General features: G+C 40.0%; 1 protein-coding gene across 2 annotated transcripts in view; it reads right to left on the bottom strand.

Annotated features, from left to right (window-relative positions):
* Window positions 1-4,369: 4,369 nt before the first annotated feature.
* Window positions 4,370-21,316, bottom strand: part of LOC139454344 (1-phosphatidylinositol 4,5-bisphosphate phosphodiesterase gamma-1-like) — an 84,096-nt gene continuing 67,149 nt past the window's right edge. For both annotated transcript variants that reach the window (XM_071235977.1, XM_071235978.1), the window contains 9 exons: window positions 20,276-20,372; window positions 19,434-19,524; window positions 18,797-18,967; window positions 17,960-18,068; window positions 16,974-17,088; window positions 14,437-14,595; window positions 12,284-12,372; window positions 10,995-11,179; window positions 4,370-10,307 (listed from right to left, as the gene is read on the bottom strand). In XM_071235977.1, the coding sequence (XP_071092078.1) occupies window positions 10,259-10,307; window positions 10,995-11,179; window positions 12,284-12,372; window positions 14,437-14,595; window positions 16,974-17,088; window positions 17,960-18,068; window positions 18,797-18,967; window positions 19,434-19,524; window positions 20,276-20,372 (1,065 nt within the window). In that variant the 3' untranslated portion in view covers window positions 4,370-10,258. The remainder of the gene's footprint in view (window positions 10,308-10,994; window positions 11,180-12,283; window positions 12,373-14,436; window positions 14,596-16,973; window positions 17,089-17,959; window positions 18,069-18,796; window positions 18,968-19,433; window positions 19,525-20,275; window positions 20,373-21,316) is intronic.

Raw genomic sequence — 21,316 nt, 5'->3', positions numbered from 1 at the left:
TTAAATGCCTTATATAAATTAATAAATTACTGTGTGGTTCCAGGAACGTGTAAACCTTAATTATGGTTTGGACCACAAAACGATTACCATCTACAAACTGACAACTGCTGAAACTACATAAGATTTGACAATCAATACCTCAAGATTAGTGAATCTATTGCAATTTGTAATGTAAGCTATTTCATGTCAGTATAATATCAGTCATCAGTTATCACAATTGAAACAATTTCTTGACATGAAAAAGATAGAGAAAAGTATCTCCCTGACTTAGTATGAGTTCGGCTATGATCAATACCACAAAGAGCTGAACGGTTTTAGGACGAAAAAAGGATACAAATACATTAGATGCAAATAAACAACAAAATCTCTTTTTTTGTCAAGACTGCATTCTGCTAATACCAGCTAATACTGATTTCTTATGGATACATTGGTACAATCATATTGACAACCAAGACAAACAGCATATTTCCTTTGTAAAAGTTGACGTGTAATGTGAGAGACAGGGTCACTTTGACCAGCATTTCAGTTTCATCGTATTGTGTCAGCTTAAGGTGTTCGGAAATCCTGAAGTGGAGCAGGTACCATTTGTTGAAACCCATGAGAATGGTGCTGACAAACCAAAGATCATAATCTGGAAGAATCTGGGATTCAAACCCACAATCAGAACTCCTGACAGAATAGGGACACAAATCTGTATTTGGAGCAACTTTATAGACCTCAGACTCACCCATTCACTTAAGACTTGCTTCAAGTGAACTTTGAGTGAACTTTGACCTCCCAATCTGATTACAATCTGATTGAGCAAATCTGTTGTCATCTTCTAAATCAATTTGGTTTCATTTCCTTACCACCTTGATTCTAAAATATTTAAGAGAGGAAACCCTGCATATGTAATATATAGCATTGCTTTTATTATTTCCATTAGGAACTGCCCATTTATTGTTTTATTCAAGATACCGGGTACAGAGATCTGATGTGCAGCTCTGAATGTCTTAATCGCTCAATCCTATGGATGATTTGTCAGATCTTCACTCAGAAAGATGTCTTATCAGAGTAAAGAATCTGATGATGACCTTGACAGAACATAAAGATTACCTTATTTACCAATACATGCCAAAGTCTTAGCATGCAAAATAATTAATACCTGCAAACCAAGTCATATGTTATGCTGCAATCGAGGTTGACATTCTCCATTCTGTAAATTAATTATGATTAATTATGTTTAATCATCTATCATATTTACAAAAAGAAACACCAGTACATCACGTCTCTTTTTCCTAAATGACAACAATAAACTAGACATTGATATATATATATATATATATATAGCTAAAATGGATAGAATTATCATTAGAACGCCCGCACATGATCAGAAATAAGTAAATATTTGTAAAATGTGGTCAGTGACATTCGTGTTGATTGCAGTAAATGTTTTAAAACCGATGTTGTTGTTTCTTTTTATTTGATAACAAATTCCATCCATTTTAGCTATAATAACGGTAACGCTCTTTTTCAGGGCCTTATCATTTGCAGAAGCCTTCAGTCTTTTCAACTGCCCTCCTTCGTCGGGCAGTTAATGGAAAACCTCGGGCTTCTGCAAATGATAATGCCTTGAAAAAGAGCATTACCCTTATAATATATATATATCTTCAAAATGAACTATGCATAATTGTGTAGAAAAAGGACAAATAATTGAGGCAGCAACTGCAAACGTTTGGCATGACTGAGATAACCGAAATGCCCCAAAAAATCTGTGACCATGTGTTAACATATTAAACATTCAAAGTTGATTTGTTGATGGATTCATCAACAGCTGTACAGTTGCTATTATTCACAATCTCAATCAAATTGATCCGTTTCTCTGACATGATACCTCTCTGCATGAAACTCTGATGAAACCTCCATAGAAGGACACATCAGGCTAACATCTTCCAATCTAAATGAAGGATGGTTATGATTTTGTGCCAATCAAATGTCAGCTTTTGTAAAACGATTTGGCTTCAGTTCTTTCGATTCAAAATTTTAGATCTAAACTCAAGAAATCCTACACAGAACACAAGACCTGTGACCTGTGAAGATCCAGGGTAGAATTGGTCTTCAGCAACCCATGCTTACTGTAAATGGGGATTTTGGCGACTAACCGGAAAAGGGTGTCAGGCTTGCTTACTTGATTGATGCATGTCATCGTATCCCAATTGTGTGGATCGATGCTCATGATGTCAATCACTGGATGGTCTGGTCCAGACTCCATTATTTACAGACTGCCATCATATAGCTCGAATTTGCTAAGTGCGGCGTTAAACAACAAACAAAATTTGGAATCATGACCACTGATTGGTTGATAAGAAAGTTTATCTGATGCATACTCCAATGGAGATGACCTCGGATGTACATGCAGTATCTGAGTAAAGGAGTTGAGATTGCATTTAATCAGTAATATAAAAATAATCAATAAAAAAACACATCTATTAAAAACTATTCAATAAACTTCTTGTGGAAATCAGCACTAGTGTTATTTACATGAAATGTGGAAAACAAGTTATTTACACACTGTACAAACTTTATATACCACAAACAGAAATATGTCCACCGTACAATCTCAAGCTTTGCTCCAGTGCTTCTGAACTGTGAAACAATTGTGAAAGTATTATGACTTGTCAGAAGAAAAATGGCTTACGTTATCATTACCATATTCGACGTAATAAGTGCCCAGGGCGCTCTCAAAATTAGAAATAAGGGGCTCTTATTAAAATAATATTTTGGTGGAAAAAAAAACAGTTGAAAGATCGTAAATTTCATGGTTTATGCTGACAGCCTGAAATGTTTATATACGACAGATATATTTTTCCAGGATTTAATTGCCCATAATTAAGGATGCATATAACACACGAGTGCGTATTATACACGAATAAATAAGTCTTACAATAATCAATCGGAAGGGGTGCTTTTTGTGATTGTATCCTACCCAATATAATTTGTAAATATCGCCCCGGGCGCTTATTAGAGCGGGGCGCTTATTACGTCGAATACGGTACATTATGTCTTGTAACTATAATGGTTGCCATGAAAAATAATATGGTGTATCTTATGACCCAAATGGTGCCAAAATATACCAACATTGAATATTTGTTGAATTTATATTTCATAATTACATGTACTTTTGACAAAGGAATTTGTTTTTAATGTTTGCTGTAATAGAATATGTTCATTAGAAGTTGATCTATAATTTATAAATAAAATATCAAATAGAATCGTTTGGCCACAAGAAAAAAAGATAAAAATACTGTTTCACAACGGAATTAGTTTCTTCTGGTTGTATTGATCAATAGAATATCTACAAAACATTCTTATACCTTTGTATTGGTTCTTTGTAAAATTTTAAGAAACATTTTGCTTCTGGTTCTAGATATAACTGCAAATATGCCTGGGATTACTGGATATGTTTTCAATCATTGCTTCAAAACACAGGTCTTTTTTGGTGAACAAAGGAGCTGAACAAGTTTATTTCACAACACATTTTTTCAGACATAATTAATGATTTTAACACGGAATAATCAACATTACATATTTTACCTGGATAGATTTTACGGACGTCATTACATCTCAAGCATCTTATATTTCCGAGAAAACAGAACAATATAACTCGTCGATCATAATTGTTTAAGTGGGCATCTAATCACTTCACACTGAGCACAGATAACTTAAACTACTGAACAGTCAGATGTGAAACATGCTACTCAATGTGAGACAGGGATATTTAATATGAATGTGGCTGACAGCTTTGAGATAATGTTAAAAAAACTTTATTCAATATATCCATGGAACAATCTTATGAAATCCAGACCTTTGACTGCAATAGGATACCTCTCGGCTTGAAGATCTGAGGACTACAGGTCACAGTTGAACCATGAGCAAACTTGGCCTGACAAATCTACATGTGTGGTTCTTGATCCAATCAGATCAACTTTCTAAAATGATTTGGCTTTTTGTCTTGAAAATTGTGCATTTAACAAAAGAAAACCAACACAGTTTCAAAATATTTCCTCGATGGTACTCCCACTTGTGTGTAGGTGCCATGGCTATAGGAAATGACCAGGTGTATATAATATCCACAAAAACATAATGGTGCTGCTGTTATTATTTACATGTGGAACTGGTCATATAAGTCCATTTTTGAGATACAAAAATCAAGTGAACGCTTTACTCAGCTGATCAGAAAGTTCACCTTCCACTACTCTCTGTAGAAGGGGGGACACATCTTCATGGACTGGAGTAAAAGATATGTCTTTAATAATGGGACTGAGACTTCTAATAACATAAAACATGCCAGTATCCCTATCAAGAGTTGAGTAGTATACTTATAAAATCAGATTACAAAAATTGTAAAAATGGCACGATAAATAGTATTTCATCCTTATCAAGCATCATAGTGAAAGACATTATGCTTTTACACAGACTATACAAGCTTAAGACTTATACATGTATAGATACCAAACTTCTGGTCACTTCACGGCTGTGTAATATCTGTAGCTCTCTGGACCTTCAGGAATACATAGCAACAAAGAATTCCTCCAAAATACTTGAATGATAGTCTTACTTCAATCAAATAACAATGCTATTTTGCTGACCTTTGGCCCTATTTGGATATCAAAGAAAAATACGAGAGAATAACCTTCTGGTACTCAAAAATTTCAGGATATCTGTCCAATGTGAATTATGAGGCTAGTCCCAAGACTTGGCGAGTTATAACCCTTCATCTTCTTACCACCCTGGATAATATTTAGGTTTCAACACCACTTTTGAAACTGAAATGAATGTACAAACAATATTGGTGTTTCATGAATGATTGTTTTCAAATTGGTCATAGTTTAACTTGATTTACTACACTTATGCAAAGCGGAATAACAGTGATAACTTCAATTTAATGCAATCAACAGGTTCCATTTAAACAACTGTCTATTTCTTTTTCCAGCTTTACAACATTGAGACAGAGATTTATGCCACTTTTAGTAATGTTCCAGCAATATCATAGCGGGGGACACCAGAAATGGGCTTCACACATTGTACCCATGTGGGGAATCGAACCCGAGCAAACGTTTTAACCACTTGGCTACTCTATTAGTGTGTGGTGTATTTCACACCATTAGCAATATTAAATTCTTTCAATGTGGCAATTTGAAAACTTGTCTTCGTTTTTATGAACTAACTCTTTCACCACTTGGCTAGCAAACACCTCATCACAAATCTGAAAACAGTTCCTAAGAAACAGTGAACAGTAACAACAACTAAGAGTAAGTATTTGTTCAATAAATAAAGAAAAGTGAAAATTTGTGTTGAATATCATATATCTATTTGCTGCAATATGTAAATCCCTTACATGATTATAACTAAGAGAAAGGGTCTTATTATCTCAACAACCAATATGAACAATCGTAAATTCGTAAATTCTACCTCATCAAAAACACAAAATTCATCAATATCATAATATGTAAAGATTACAAAAACATCACTATGATAAAATAAAATACTGCTGACTCGGGTTATCACATGAAGTAACATATACAATTTAATGCTTTTTTCGAGAGACAAAACATGAACTCGAGAATAATTGATGTTCAAAATGTACTCTACCATAATCATAAGAATCATGTCAGGACATTTTGATTCATTATTAACTGAAACTTATCTTTCAACCTTCTTTTGATTTTGTTAAACATCCACTACCGTATTTGAAGTGATAAGCGCCCCGCTCTAATAAGCGCCCACAGCGATATTTGCTAATATACTTGCTAGTGAACAATCCCAATTAGCACCCCTTCCAAATGATCAATGTACACAAGACTTATTTATTTGTACATGATTCGCACTCGTGTGTTATATGCACCCATAATTATGGGCAATTAAATTCTGGAAAAATATACTCCTCGCATATAAACATTTCAGGTCTGTCAGCATAAACCACGAAATTTACGGTCTTTCAACTCTGTTTTTATCACCAAAATAATATTCTAATAAGATCCCCTATTTCAATTTGAGAGTACTCTGGGCGCTTATTACCTCTAATACGGTATTTCATTTGAAAAGAGACCCAATTAATTTACTTTACGATTACAATTTTTTACAAATCTGTGTTATCATATGTTTCCACGAGCTGATTAGATTAGGGTATATTGAACAAAAAGAGTTAGGGATCATGAATAATTTCGGGGCTATTTTTATGAAATTGTGGGTATAGTCCTCACTACAAACAAATATCCTCCAAAATTTCATGATCCCCAATGTTTTTTGTAAAGCATATATTTTTCAGTCAGAAAGAGGGAGGAAATTGAGTTTTCAAAAACTTGACCAAAGGTGGTCGGTCATGGACCCCAGGCTTGGGATCACCTGATATGAAAACAACTTCCACCTTGACCTTAGCACAAACTTCAAAACAACATGGAGGAAGGAGGAACCTGCAGTACAGTTTTGTCTGTATTTGGAGAAATGATCAATCAGCCGAACCAGCTGCTGTACGATTCTACTTCAAGACACCTGCTGCCTGTCTTTCAAAGATCTTATGTTTAAGGACAGAAATCTTTCTTGGAAAGTGTTAACGGCACAAGGGTTGTGACCAATGCTATGTGTTTTCATGACACGGGGTCACGTGACCGCCATGAGAAAACGCTATACCACGTTTCTGGTCATGATGCTTTTATAGTCAAAAACTTGAAAACAGCCACCTGACTAACCAGGGATCATAACCTGCACAAATCTGTTATTACCAACAATAAGCGAATCCTAGCACGTATCTGCAGTGCCTTGGAGCACTGGGCTGTCTCTGCTGAAAGGCAGAAAGGACCATGTAAGAAGTCACCATGGCCCCGTTCCACAAAGTGATCGTGGAACGAAAATGATCGTAACTCTAATACTACTTCAATAACAGCCGTAGCGCAATCATCTGGCTTTGGAATGAGGCCAAACAATGTTAGTATGGGAATCCTTGCCAGAGATTGTTTCCACTGCAACATTTATAGGAAGTCTGTCTTATTTTCAGTTATTGTTATGTTGAAGGGTCTCTTTTCAGATATTTATGTCAATGTTTATTCACCTATGCATGTTATGAGCATTTTATGACACATATCTATTTGGCATAGCAAAGCTGAAGCAATGTAGAGGGTCATTTGAGGAATCTGGAGCCATATCAGAGAAGACAATGATTACAAATGTTTGTAAAATATTGGCAAATTAAGATTGATTTGGCATAGACACAGGGCCAATGATTTCAAAATGCATTATACGGTTACCAAGGTATCACTATGCATCACAAACTGTAACCATGGTTTCACTATGCACAGACTGTAACCATGGTTTCACTATGCACAGACTGTAACCATGGTTGCACTATGCATCACAGATTGTAACCATGGTTTCACTATACATCACACACTGAAACCATGGTTTCACTATGTATCACACACTGTAACCATGTTTTCACTATGCATCACACACTGTAACCATGGTTTCACTATGTATCACACACTGTAACCATGGTTTCACTATGTATCACACACTGTAACCATGGTTTCACTATGCATCACACACTGTAACCATGGTTTGAATCAAATAACCAACATACTGCCTTCTGAATCATTATAAAAACACAATCATATTGATGAGTTAAGATACTGAATTCTTGATAAAGTATTGAATTAATACTGTCCAATATGTCCAGAAAGGGCTGTGTCTATACCCCTCAATCCAAACTCAACGACTTGTTTTGTAGTTCTTCACACAACGTTAGTAAGATGCTAAATACCGCTGGAAGCCACGAGAAAGTAAAGTACAGTCAGCTAACAACACACTGCCACACCACATCACTTACATAGCAACACACTGAGGCAACATCTGGACCAAACATCCTAGTTACGGAAACTACCAAACTCATAACATAACACTGAAACAACAATGACAATTGTTTGGCAAATTATCGAAAATTATGGCAGCTTGAGGATCTGTTGACCTTGAAATGGCCTTGAACAACATACAGAGATGCAACGCGTTTAAACATCACAGTTGGGCTCAACAGTGCTATGGACCCTAACATCATACAATGAGTAACTCAAACGTTACTTGCAAAATGAATATTCTGAAACCACAAATCATGACAATTGAGCACTTAGGTAATAAGAATTAATTATTTGATTTTCATTCTAACTCAGCTCACTATCAACGGCTAAAAAGTTGTGGTGTTTGTCCTCCATCTTTTTTAAGCATGATGAATTACACAGGCAACAGTCAAACATCTGAACTTCCCGTGAATCACATACCCCAACAGTTAATGTGACAGATGTAGTCAACAAAAATACAAAACCTTATGGCCTCGCACCTCACATTTTGGTCAAATGTGGATGAAAATATAAGTAACCTCAGCTGTGACACGTATGAGAAGCTTGGACCTTACTGTGAAGTGATTATATGAAGTAATACTTATAGTTTTCACTCGGTATCATTTCCACATAACATTTAAGTTTGAAACAATCAGCTTTTCATGTGCAAATACTGCCTTAAGCTGTGTCCCCAAAATGTCATCTATTCGCATCAACAGCTTTAAGCATATCAAAAATAATGAAAAGACAGGCTTGTGTAAAAAGGTCATCTAACTACACCAGGCCTTGCTTATTCATGAACACAGATGTGAGAAAACATTAGACCAAACTTTCATCTTGGTTTACATTGTTTTTTTGTGTGTGAATAATCCTGGTCAGGAAATGGGAAAAATATAACACAAATATTTCAGATTTTTCCATGCGAGCAGCGTTAGTTAAGTTTGATGGTCTTGAAATTTAATCTTTTAATGTACAGATTTTTAAAACTTTAATCATGTAACTTTTCCTTTTCAAGGAATCGAAAAAAGTTCATAAATATTCACTTTCATAATTTTGGGGTCAGGAAAATCTGTAAACAATCTCAAAGAGTCTGACTTTGTCATTGGAGTCTATTGTTTCATATGACCAACATTTGATATCTCTATCATGTAATAAGCATGGACTTTAATACAGGGATTGTCACACAATTTACAAGTAACGCTAACATTGATATCGTGCCCTGTTGGTCTCGCCATGGACCACTATCGACTTCCATGCTGCAAAACACAACCAAACTGTGCTCAACTGGGATGTCCAGTTCATGGGACTTTTAGTTTCTTAATGCTTAATCGGTTCAGTTGGATCACACTTCATCAGAGCCAATGTATGTATTTTTTGGTACCAATGCTTACGTGACATGCCTCGGGGTACATACAAACTGAGAAAATTATTCAGTTCAAATTCAGTTCTCAAAGGTGTTGCCTAAGAATGCACATGTTAAGATCAGTTTACGGTCAAATAATAAAACTGACCAGTTTGACGAACCAGTTTACATTTGACAAATTGATACTTCTGAATCTCATACAGAAAAAATCTCATTATTGTTCATGTCTCCGGTAACATGGTTGTTGTGACTGATGAGGCGATCTAACTACTCTTAACCCTCTTCCATCAATACCATCCAGGATCCAAAAAAGCAAACACATAAGAGACAAAACATATCAGAAAGATCAACCAGCTCCTGGGCCCACTTGCACAAAGTGATCTTAGCGCTATGGTGATCGTAACTCTTAGCTAATATCGCTTTGTGCAATTTGTTCCTGATGTGTTGAGCTACCAAAAAAACTTTCAAATAAAACAAATGTCAGCTTATCTGACCAAAGACACCGACCTATTATTAACATCAGACGCAACAGGTGAAGATGCTTCACATCCCTGAACACAATCTCAACACAATGTGTCGGCCATTTTATCTAATTTGAAAACATAACCAGATCACATATTTGTTACCTGGTCTGGTCTGGCCTGGCCACACATACAAGCTCTCCTTGTTTCTTTCTTCTCGGTCTAAGGCAGGCTGTGAAAAGGTCATACCGGACGCTTGCTGTCTTGGAGCTTCTTTCACTCCAACAGCCTTGAAATTGCATGTTCCATCCATGACCTGGGCCAATCTAACTTGGAACATCAGCCCCAAACATGCATGTGTATCACTCTGGTCATATGACATTGTTATGAACTTCATCAGTAAGGAACACTTGAGGCATCAAAGTGGGATATTCTGCACACGGAATACTATATCATATTAAATGGACATAACTGATTGACCCATATATACAGGACGTATCTCTGCATCCTCATCGGAACGCTGTACACATCTGTGGTTCCTGTGGTCCAACAACTATTAGCAGCTTCCTTCAGTTGTTTGACTGGCGTCTGTAGATGATCTGATGTCTGATGGCAGATCTGGAATCACAAACACACAATGAGTGAGTGAGAGAGTGAGTGGGTGGGTGACTATTGTTTAATGCCACTTTTAGCAATATTCCAGCAATATCACAGCAGGGGACACCAGAAATGGGCTTCACACATTGTATCCATGTGGGGAATAACCCAGGTCTTCGGCGTGACGAGTGAACGCTTTAACCACTAGGCTACCACACCGCCCCCAAACACACCATGATAAATTGTCCATGTATAATTAAATGATCCCAATGTATCATGGAGGCCTGTAAATAATTGAGACAGGCAAACCAGTGACTTACTGAATAATCAACAGTGAGTGAGTGAGTGAGTGAGTCATTACTTAAAGTCACAAATAATCAAGAAATCATTTAAAACATGACTGAGTGAGTGAGATTGGTTTAACAATGCTTTGAATAGTATTTCATTCACATCACATGGTAGGAAAGCATGAATTGATGCAGGTCTTAGATGTTTACCACTTTGGTAAAACCCATACAACAAACATGCTAGGATCTTTTTCCACCAGGGTAACCAACATGTAACTCTTGCAAGAAGAATAGGTTACTGAGGACCAATTCTAACCTGGCATTCACTGAAGTCAGCTCATGCAACAAGCTTATGTTGCCAAGGACCTATCATCCCAACAACTCTCCCCCTCCCCCAATCCTCCGCCCAGGGATGACTTACTTCCTCATCCTCCGCTCCTCTCTCTTGGCCAGCAGCAGCCCCTGCGTCTCCTCCAGCTCAACCCGCTTGATGTTGGCCGACTCCTTGTCCCCGCGCTGGTCCAGGTCCTCGATCACAGCCTCCAGGTTGTCAGACTCATCACACAGCTGCTGGATGGAGGCATAGATGTCGCTCTCCTCACCCTCCTGCAACACATGCGTCACAGGCCATGAGCAGTCGTCACAATAAGTGAGGTGAGGTGTAATGGGGTTAGCGTAGCGTCCAACATTATTGCACTTATATAGTGACAGGCATGCACATATGTGTGTGTGGCTGCTTGTACTAATCCAGACTAATGCCAGTTTTATAGTGCCAGCCCATTGACATACCATGCCACAGTTTAACATGAATATCCCACTCAGACACAGGATACTGACTCTGAGCCGACCAGTCCTTGTTTTAGCCACTCAAATCCGGGCGCAGGTTAGCCAGAAGTACCATCTATTAACGTCTTTCAGTATGGCATGGTCGGGTCTCCGGGGAGACACTATGCCACTAGACCACGGAGGTGGTGTCTTTACAATAGGTACTTGACACATTACAGGGATACATCTAGGATATCTACAAGGGTGTGGGTGGAGGGACATATAAGTGAATGAGGGAATAGGTCTATATGCTGCTTTCACCATTACACAAGCAATATTATGGCGGAGAGCACCAAATATGGGCTTCAGGCAATATACTCAAATGGTGCTGCGAAGACATCATGTCAATGTATTGAGAACATGGGTATTATGTTTGGGTTGTGTGTAGTTTGTTCATTTTCTTCTATTATCTTGTGTTATCCGAAATTGTGTTTTGGCATTATTTTCAGAATTATGATAGACTTTACTATATTTACACCAGAAGAAATATTACTCTGGCTTTGGACAAGTGGCTAAAACTGCAGACTGGAATACAACTGGAGTGAGTGAGTGAGGCGGGTGGGCAGGCTGGTGGGTGAGTGAGTGAGTGAGTGAGTGAGGCGGGTGGGCAGGCTGGTGGGTGAGTGAGTGAGTGAGTGAGTGAGGCGGGTGGGCAGGCTGGTGGGTGAGTGAGTGAGTGAGTGAGTGAGGCGGGTGGGCAGGCTGGTGGGTGAGTGAGTGAGTGAGTGAGTGAGGCGGGTGGGCAGGCTGGTGGGTGAGTGAGTGAGTGAGTGAGTGAGGCGGGTGGGCAGGCTGGTGGGTGAGTGAGTGAGTGAGTGAGTGAGGTGGGTGGGCAGGCTGGTGGGTGAGAGAGAGAGTAAGTGTTGTCTACAAGCCGTGACTGACCTTGGGGTTCCTCATGTCGATGCTGACCATCAGTGATGCCAGTTCCAGTTCTTCACTGTAGCCATTCTTCAGAGGAATGCTACGGTAACCTGCCAAGACAACAACCAATTTACTTGACGAACACCATGTTTTTTAAAGCTTAGTGTTATTGAGTATTTGAAGTCAAATTTGTCCATTTAAACATAAATTTTACTGTGCACTGTGTACTGGTCATGTTATGTCACGCAATCTTTTTATGTTATGTTCATGACGTACAATGGATGCCTCCATGACAACTGAACACTCCTTGTAAGCAGAATGCCAAGAAACATAAACTCAATCAAAACAATTCTCCTCACTCTAATGTCTGACACGAGTGATGTCACCCACACTCTCATGTCTGACTTGAGTACTCGACGTCACCCCTCCCTCTTATGTTTGACCTGAGTGACGTCACCCCTTCCTCTCATGTCTGACCTGAGTGACGTCACTCCTCCATCTCATGTCTGACCCGAGTGATGTCACCCACACTCTCGTGTCTGACTTGAGTACTCGACGTCACCCCTCCCTCTCATGTTTGACCTGAGTCACGTCCCCAACCCTCTCATGTCTGATCTGAGTGACGTCACCCCTCCCTCTCATGTCTGATCTGAGTGACGTCACCCCTCCCTCTCATGTCTGATCTGAGTGACGTCACCCCACCCTCTCATGTCTGACCAAAGTGACGTCATCCCACACTCTCATGTCTGACCTGAGTGACGTCACTCCCACCCTCTCATGTCTGATCTGAGTGACGTCACCCCTCCGTCTCATGTCTGATCTGAGTGACGTCACCCCACCCTCTCATGTCTGACCAAAGTGACGTCATCCCACACTCTCATGTTTGACCTGAGTGACGTCACTCCCACCCTCTCATGTCTGATCTGAGTGACGTCACCCCTCCCTCTCATGTTTGACCTGAGTGACGTCACCCCTCCCTCTCATGTCTGACCTGAGTGACGTCACCCCCACCCTCTCATGTCTGACCTGAGTGACGTCACCCCACATTCTCATGTCTGATCTGAGTGACGTCACCCCCAACCTCTCATGTCTGACCTGAGTGACGTCACCCCTCCCTCTCATGTCTGATCTGAGTGATGTCACCCCCACCCTCTCATGTCTGACCTGAGTGACGTCACCCCACTCTCATGTCTGACCTGAATGTCATCCCCACCCTCTCATGTCTGACCTAAGTGACGTCATCCCACACTCTCATGTCTGACCTGAGTGACGTCACCCCACACTCTCATGTCTGACCTAAGTGACGTCATCCCACCCTCTCATGTCTGACCTGAGTGACGTCACCCCCACCCTCTCGTGTTTGACCTGAGTGACGTCACTCCTCCCTCTCATGTCTGACCTGAGTCACGTCACCCAACAATCTCATGTCTGACCTAAGTGACGTCATCCCACACTCTCATGTCTGACCTGAGTGACGTCACCCCACACTCTCATGTCTGACCTAAGTGACGTCATCCCACCCTCTCATGTCTGATCTGAGTGACGTCACCCCCACCCTCTCATGTCTGACCTGAGTGACGTCACCCAACAATCTCATGTCTGACCTGAGTGATGTCACCCACACTTTCATGTCTGACCTGAGTGATTTCACCGACCCTCTGTCTGACCTGAGTGACGTGACCCCTCCCTCTCATGTCTGACCTGAGTGACGTCACCCCTCCCTCTCATGTCTGACATGAGTGATGTCACCCACACTCTCGTGTCTGACCTGAGTGACGTGACCCCTCCCTCTCATGTCTGACCTGAGTCATGTCACTCCTCCCTCTCATGTCTGACATGAGTGACGTGACCCCTCCCTCTCATGTCTGACCTTAGTGACGTCACCCCTCCCTCTCATGTCTGACCGGAGTGACGTCACCCACCTTTCTGTGTCTGACCTGAGTCACGGCACCCCTCCCTCTCATGTCTGACCTGAGTCACGGCACCCCTCCCTCTAATGTCTGACCTGAGTCACGGCGCCCCATCCTCTCATGTCTGACCGGAGTGACGTCACCCACCTTTCTGTGTCTGACCGGAGTGACGTCATCCCCCCCTCTCATGTCTGACCTGAGTGACATTACCCCACCCTCTCATGTCTGACGGAGTGACGTCACCCATCTCTTTCTGTGTCTGACCTGAGCGAATGCCTGGTACAGGGAAGGTGGCCTGACCAAGGAAGTTGGGGTCTCCAAAGATGTCTTCATCCATGACAGCGAACCTGATAATGGCCATCTCGGGGCAATAGATGTCAAACATACATCCCTCATTCCACACCGGATTCAAACCATTGTCAACTGAAACAAACAGAACATCAATATGGCACAATCAGTCTCTCACTAAAAATCTAACACATTTTCAGCAACATACTTTTCAAATAACCTAACAGTTTTTAGTTGGAATGTATGTACTTGGTAACAACATAATTTGTCAATGCAAGAGGAAAATTACAAATAAAATTTGTAAATGCAAGAGGAAAGCCAGTCTAAAGCAACATTATCTGACGAAACAGATTCAATTTGGCAAAAAGGCCAAAATAGCTATGAACACTAAGTACCAGTGATGACTCCAGGTGTTCACAAAAAGGTAAGCGTGTCACCTGCACACTATTTGCATAAAACAGTAAGTGAGTGAGTTTGGTTTTATGCCGCTTTTAGCAATATTCCAGCAACACCACGGCAGGGGACACCAGAAATGGGCTTCACACATTGTACCCATGTTTGGAATCGAACCCGGGTCTTCGTCGCGATGAGCGAACACTTTAACCAAGAGGCTGCCCGACCGCCCCAAAACAGTAGGTATTTATTGCCTGACACCATACAGCACTGCCATGAAACAGCAGCTTGTCATTAGTTTCAGTAGAGAAAATTCTACATTTTCCTACCCTGGCAGATTGGTTGCCATAGAAGCAGATGGCCAAATCAAGTGTACATGCAGAACGACAGGATATTTGATATGTGAGAACAGATTTGTAACCAAGCACTTTCTCTAAAGTTAACATTCCTTGCGACTGTCCATAGACAGTGTCAGCTTGCCAGTGTTACCAATTGCACTGTGACATTTTAGAATTGTGAAATCTGATCCTAGTGCGTGCAACAGCTACACGTGGATTTGAGGATCTCTCACTGCAGGTCGGGATGACCTTTCATCAGACCACTCAGAGCATTGCTTACAGGATTGGCAAAGTTAAAGCCTGGAGGTGATTTAAAATCATGCGAGCTCACAAAGGTTGACACAGGGTACAACAGTACTAGTACAGGCTGTATGACTGATTCTGTCAGATTTCCCATAGCCGGTAGGAAGTACTGCAATACAATCTTGGCCATCTAATAATATGACATTAGTGAGGTGAAATTGGGTTTAATGTCCAGGATTATTACACTTATATTGCGACATGCATGCAGCACGTGCGTCTGCTTGTACTAGTCCGGACTGATGCCGATTTATAGTGCTAGCTCACTGAGATACCATACTGTAATTTAACATGAATACCCCACTCAGACACAGTATACTGACACCGAGCCAAACAGTCCTTGTTTTAGCCCATTAATGTTGAGCGACAGACTGGGTACGACAACAAGTTCCATATTTTAACGTCTTTTGGTATGACGCGGCTGGGGATCGAACCCTGGACCTTCCGCTCTCCGGGCGGACGCTCTACCACTAGACCACAGAGGCAGAACGCCCTTTGACCTGTAATGGGATGCCCTCAAATCTTTGTTTAGCACTAACATTTGATTATAATGAGACTGATCAATGCTAGACCATAATTTCAAATACTCTACTTCAAAAATGTTATGAAATAATATATTGATGACCGAAAATTCAAAGTGTGGCATTACTACTTGATCTGAAAACCCTGATTAAAACTGACTAAAAGAGTGTGCGAATGAGTGAGTATATATTTTCTCCCCTTTACCAATATTTCAGCACTATCACCACAGAGGAAACCAGACATGGGCTTCACACATTTTACCCATGCCAGGAATCGAACCTGGGTCTTTGGCATGACAAGCAAATGTTTTAACCACCAGGCTACCTGACCGCCCCCTGACTAAGAGAGCAAATCACATTTGTTTGTTTAAATTCGTTTGTGAAACCATAGGTTTATCTTCAAAATAGCTCTGGGCTGTAAGGGAAAAAAACCACAGACTTCCAACTTCATTTTCCAACACAACTTTCAGTGGCAAGATTATCTCTAATTAGTTTGTTTGATGTTTCATGTCGCACTCAGCAATATTCAAGCTTTATGGAAACAGTGTGTTAATAATCGCGTCTGGATCAGACAATCCCATGAACGACATATATAGCCAATGATCCGTGCCACACGATGACACACAATCAGCCAAGTCACCAGGGCCAATCCATTTGGGCCATTTGAGCTTGACCACCCAATCCCGTTAGTCGCCTCTTACGACCTACAAAGGTGTCTGGGAACCTTATGCTGGACTCCTCACATGGATCCCTCTCTAATGAGTGAGAGAGTATGTTCTTAACGCCGCTTTTAGCAATATTCCAGCAATATCATGGCAGGGGACACCAGAAATGGGCTTCACACATTGTACCCATGTCGGGAATCGAACCCGGGTCTTCGGCATGATGAGCGAACACTAGGCTAAACGACTGCCCCTGGATCCACCTCTAACCATAGTCAACACAACATCAGCAATCTTACCTTTAGTTCCCGTTTTGAACTTCTGATTGTCACATTCTATTCCCATGACTTCAATTTCAACAAATGGACTTGCAATGCCACGCCCTGACTTCACCAGGTGCCGAGCACCAATAATCTGGAGAGAGTGAATGCATGATAAAAGATGGGAGTGAGTGAGTGAGTGATTTGGGTTTGACACCACTTTGAACAGTATTTCAGTTATATCACATATCAACTTGAGGCGGGAGAAAAGATCGAAGTGATGCAGGTCTCTAATGTTTACCAGTTTGGTGGAACCACAAGTCCGGGTATGGTTCTGACAAAACAAGAAGCATAATCAGGGAGACTCCGGAATTCGAACCCACGATCGATGGATTCTCTGCAAAGATTATTGTGGTGCCTGTGAAGACTGGGCGACCTGTCTCCTCATAAAAATGTAATTGTGACTTGTTTATTCACTGAGACTGAAGTATTGAAAGGACCCTTTATTTCTGAGTTTGTTTGCTTGATTATTGTTTTAGGCCATACTCAGCAATATTCAAGCAATATAATGGCGATCTGTAAATAATCGAGTGTGGACCAGACTATCCAGTGATTGACATCATGAGTATCAATCCACGCATCAATCAAATCAGCGGGCCTGACCACCTGATCCCATTAATTGCCTCTTTTGACAAGCATAGCCACCTTTTATGGCAAGCATGGCTTGCTGAAGACCTAATCTAACCTGTATCTTCACAGGTCTCATTTCTGAGAAACATACAGTATTCCTTAACTAAAAGGCCAAAAGTTCCATAACTTTACCAGGATCATATATCTTTTATCCATGACCTAAGATGATGAGAGTGAGTGAGTATGGTTTTATGCCAGTGTCAGCAATATTCCAGCAATATCACACCGGGGGACACCAGAAATGGGCTTCACGCATTGTACCCATGTGGGGAATCGAGCCCGTGTCTTCGGCGTGACGAGCAAACGCTTTAACCACTAGGCGGGAGGGTACTCACACTGATTGTGAGTGCGAGCGGCTCTACTTCCAGCTGGGAGAGGAACTTCTTCTCGTAGGGGTTGAAGCACTCCTTCCTCATCAGCTCCGGCTGCAGAACATAGCCACACCTGCAACCAGGAGACACCAGGGTGAGTGAGTGAGAGAATCTTGTTAATGCTGAAGTCAGCAATATTCAAACTAGATCATAAATATTTTCAAAAATGGCTGTATACTACAGGGACAAATAAGAATCTGCTATGACAAATAAGGACATGAGGACATCCCATTAAAGGTCATGCAAGAACAAACTTTCGCAAACTTTGACCAACCAATGAAATGACTAACAGGAAGTCTATATTAGCCACTAAGAAAGCTTACTTTCTTGAGCTTTGAGATACTAGTTTCAAACTGGCAACTTCCATTCCAGACTCTTCTTACAAAAGTATTTTCAATCAGTCAATAGCAGTTTTGTGATAAGCTTTAGTATTTGCCTGATTAGAAAACATATTCCACAAAAATTGTAACTCAACAATATAATTATTTTATTTTATTTTTTTTTTTATTATTAACTTGTTTGTATCGTTATCTATCGTGTTGTTGTCCGTTTTTTTATCACAAACGTTGACACAACGTAAATTTCATTTATCCGATATACTCATTAATCATTATCATATGCAATCAACCAGGTCGCATAAACAGGACTTGACTGTATCCTGAATAGCAAAAGTCACCAGCTCAAAAGCAAGAAGAAATACGGAATGGTCTATTAGTTATGTTCCAGAAACAAAACGTCCCAGACAGATAAATAGAGCCTTTTGCATGTCTCCTCCAAGACCAGTCGGGCACCACGTCGTACCTTCCATTCTGCAGAAAGCGGCCCTGGTACACCTGCATGGCCTTGTCCGGAGTCTGGTAGTTCAGCGCCAGGAGCTGTGACCCTGTGTTCCAGATCGGGACCGGGTCGTAGTTCGACGAGTCAACACGCTGCCCTTTTGGGTACACTCGACTCAGTTGTTGACGGTGGTAGGTGACGTTGTTAAGGAAGCAGTGTGTTATATATTCAATCAGACCGAATACTATCCTCTAGTATATCAGTTCCTGCTGTCTTTCTGCAGAATTTTTCTGTTCACGCAGAACCGTTACAGTCAAACACACTGCAGACACTTATCATTCAAATTGGAGGCCCGTCCTTAATGTAAAAGTTGCATAGGCTTAAAGAAACTAACTGTCAGCATGTATATAATTGTTTTTGTATTTTTGTGCTTATAAAATAATTCCGAATAATTATAAGAAGTATTCGTGTAATTTAAGAATACCGGTAGTAAAAGAACATTCTTCAATACTATTTTTACATATTTTAATATTATGAAAGTGTTCAAATCCATATTCTAGTTTCATTCACCAGTCTAAAGGGACTAATCTAAGATGATATTTTCTTCCCGATTCTTCAGATGAACCCTCCAATGAAAGGACATTTTTTGAGAAAAGGATATCTGAGGAAAAATTTGGCTTTGCTGCGGTTGATGTATTTCTCAACTTTTGTCTCTGGAAATGAGGACATCTCGTAGTATGGACCAGGGATTTCTGAAAATATACCATTAAAGTGATTATTCTTCCCCAAACTTGCAAAATTCAAAAATTTTCTTTAATATAACGAAACAGCCAAGAATTAACAATCATTGTGAAAGAAAGCATACAGCTGAATGATTTCAGAGAAACAAAACAAGCCTCATATTTCCATTGCTTAATTCATATACATGTAGCTTAAAACAGAACTAAAATAGATGAACTTTAAGAATATTCCCTGACTAGGGAAGTATAATTTGGTTCTGACACAACGGCATTGATCACCAAAATAAGAACACAATACTTTTATCGTATCAAATTAATGAATTTTTTCTTCTTTTATGCAGCATCATGTTATAAAGGAGACAATTTCTTTTTCTATTTTTTTGATTGAGTAAAAATGTTAATTCACTTAGTCTATCATAATTTATCAAAATGTACTCTTTATTCATAAGTATGTACCATAGAACCATGAATTATATCACATTTACATACACATCAAAAGACAAACAATAACTCTCAGAAATGAAGTACTTTTTACAGATTGTCGTTTGTCATTTCATGAAGGAACCCAGAGTTTTTTTTCAGACTGAACAAATCTAGAATTGCCAAAGTATTGTAGACTTGCTTAGGATATTTCAGGTATATTTTTCTATCAAAAACAAACGCACCTACATCTATAAAATACAACAGGCTCTCATATCCTCTTTGATCTCACCCACTAAAACAATTTCTAAACTACAAAGACAGATATTGTTCCTTCTGTTACCCTCTGGGTTAAATGGGACGGCTCGGCAATAGACTATGAGATCCGAAAACTCCCTAGCTATTCTCATCGTCCTCTCCAACATCTTCTGTTCGGAAGTCTGCAAGAAAGTAAGTAGAGGCATACAGGAACACAATTGTTTAGTCAGAGCTTCATCAGATTGCAAAGAGATACGCTTGTCATCTACTTCCTGTTTTGCACATTGAAATGATGCAAGACGTGCTGTTATTTCTTTCTGCACACAATAAACATTTTCATATTCATACATATATTATGTATAATTTGTGCTATTAATTAAAATAGTAATCAGAAAAATGGTAATACCTTCAAGCTAGACTATTGATAACCACACACATGTTAAAATCATTCTAAAATTTTTTTAGAAACTGTATACAGTCGAACTCTGTTGTTGAAATACTCTTTGATGGGTTCAATACATCCGACTTGACCTTATTACACAATGCCCTTGACATCAGACAACAGTAAGCAAAAAACATTTCATCACATTTAAATAATAACAAAATCAGATGGATTTGTCATATCTACATTTTTGTATCCATACTCGTCCTATTAAAAAAATACAAATTCTAACTTGTGTATATAGAAAAGATTGAGTTAGACTCAAGTCATGAGTTGAGTTTAACTTCAGAAAAGCCGACACTTCCTGTAGTGTTCAAAATAAGCGCCTGCCCGTAGATCCGTGACAGGTAGATATCTGGTCGAGGCCATAGTTTCAAATTTATATGGGTCCTTATGGCCTGCAGTAAATTTAGGTGTCAATATATTTGTAGTGAGTGAATGAGTTGGGTTTAACGCCGGTTTTAACATTATTCCAGTTATATCACGGCGTGTCAGCTTAATGTGGGGGGAAAGCCCGAAGTGATGCAGGCCTAGGACGTTTACCACTTCGATGAAACCCACGAGCACGGGTATGGTGCTGACAAACCTAGAAACATAATCGGAGCGAACCGGGATTCGAACCCACAATCATAGGTTTCTGGCGTGCCCAAGGGACGCAACTCTGCACAGGGAATCGCGGCGCCT

Source organism: Haliotis cracherodii, unplaced genomic scaffold (genome assembly GCF_022045235.1).
Source record: "Haliotis cracherodii isolate W230 unplaced genomic scaffold, xgHalCrac1.p SCAF_10, whole genome shotgun sequence".
Classification (NCBI taxonomy): domain Eukaryota; kingdom Metazoa; phylum Mollusca; class Gastropoda; order Lepetellida; family Haliotidae; genus Haliotis; species Haliotis cracherodii.
Note: the sequence above shows the minus strand (reverse complement) of the source record. Positions and strands in the feature narration are given on the sequence as shown.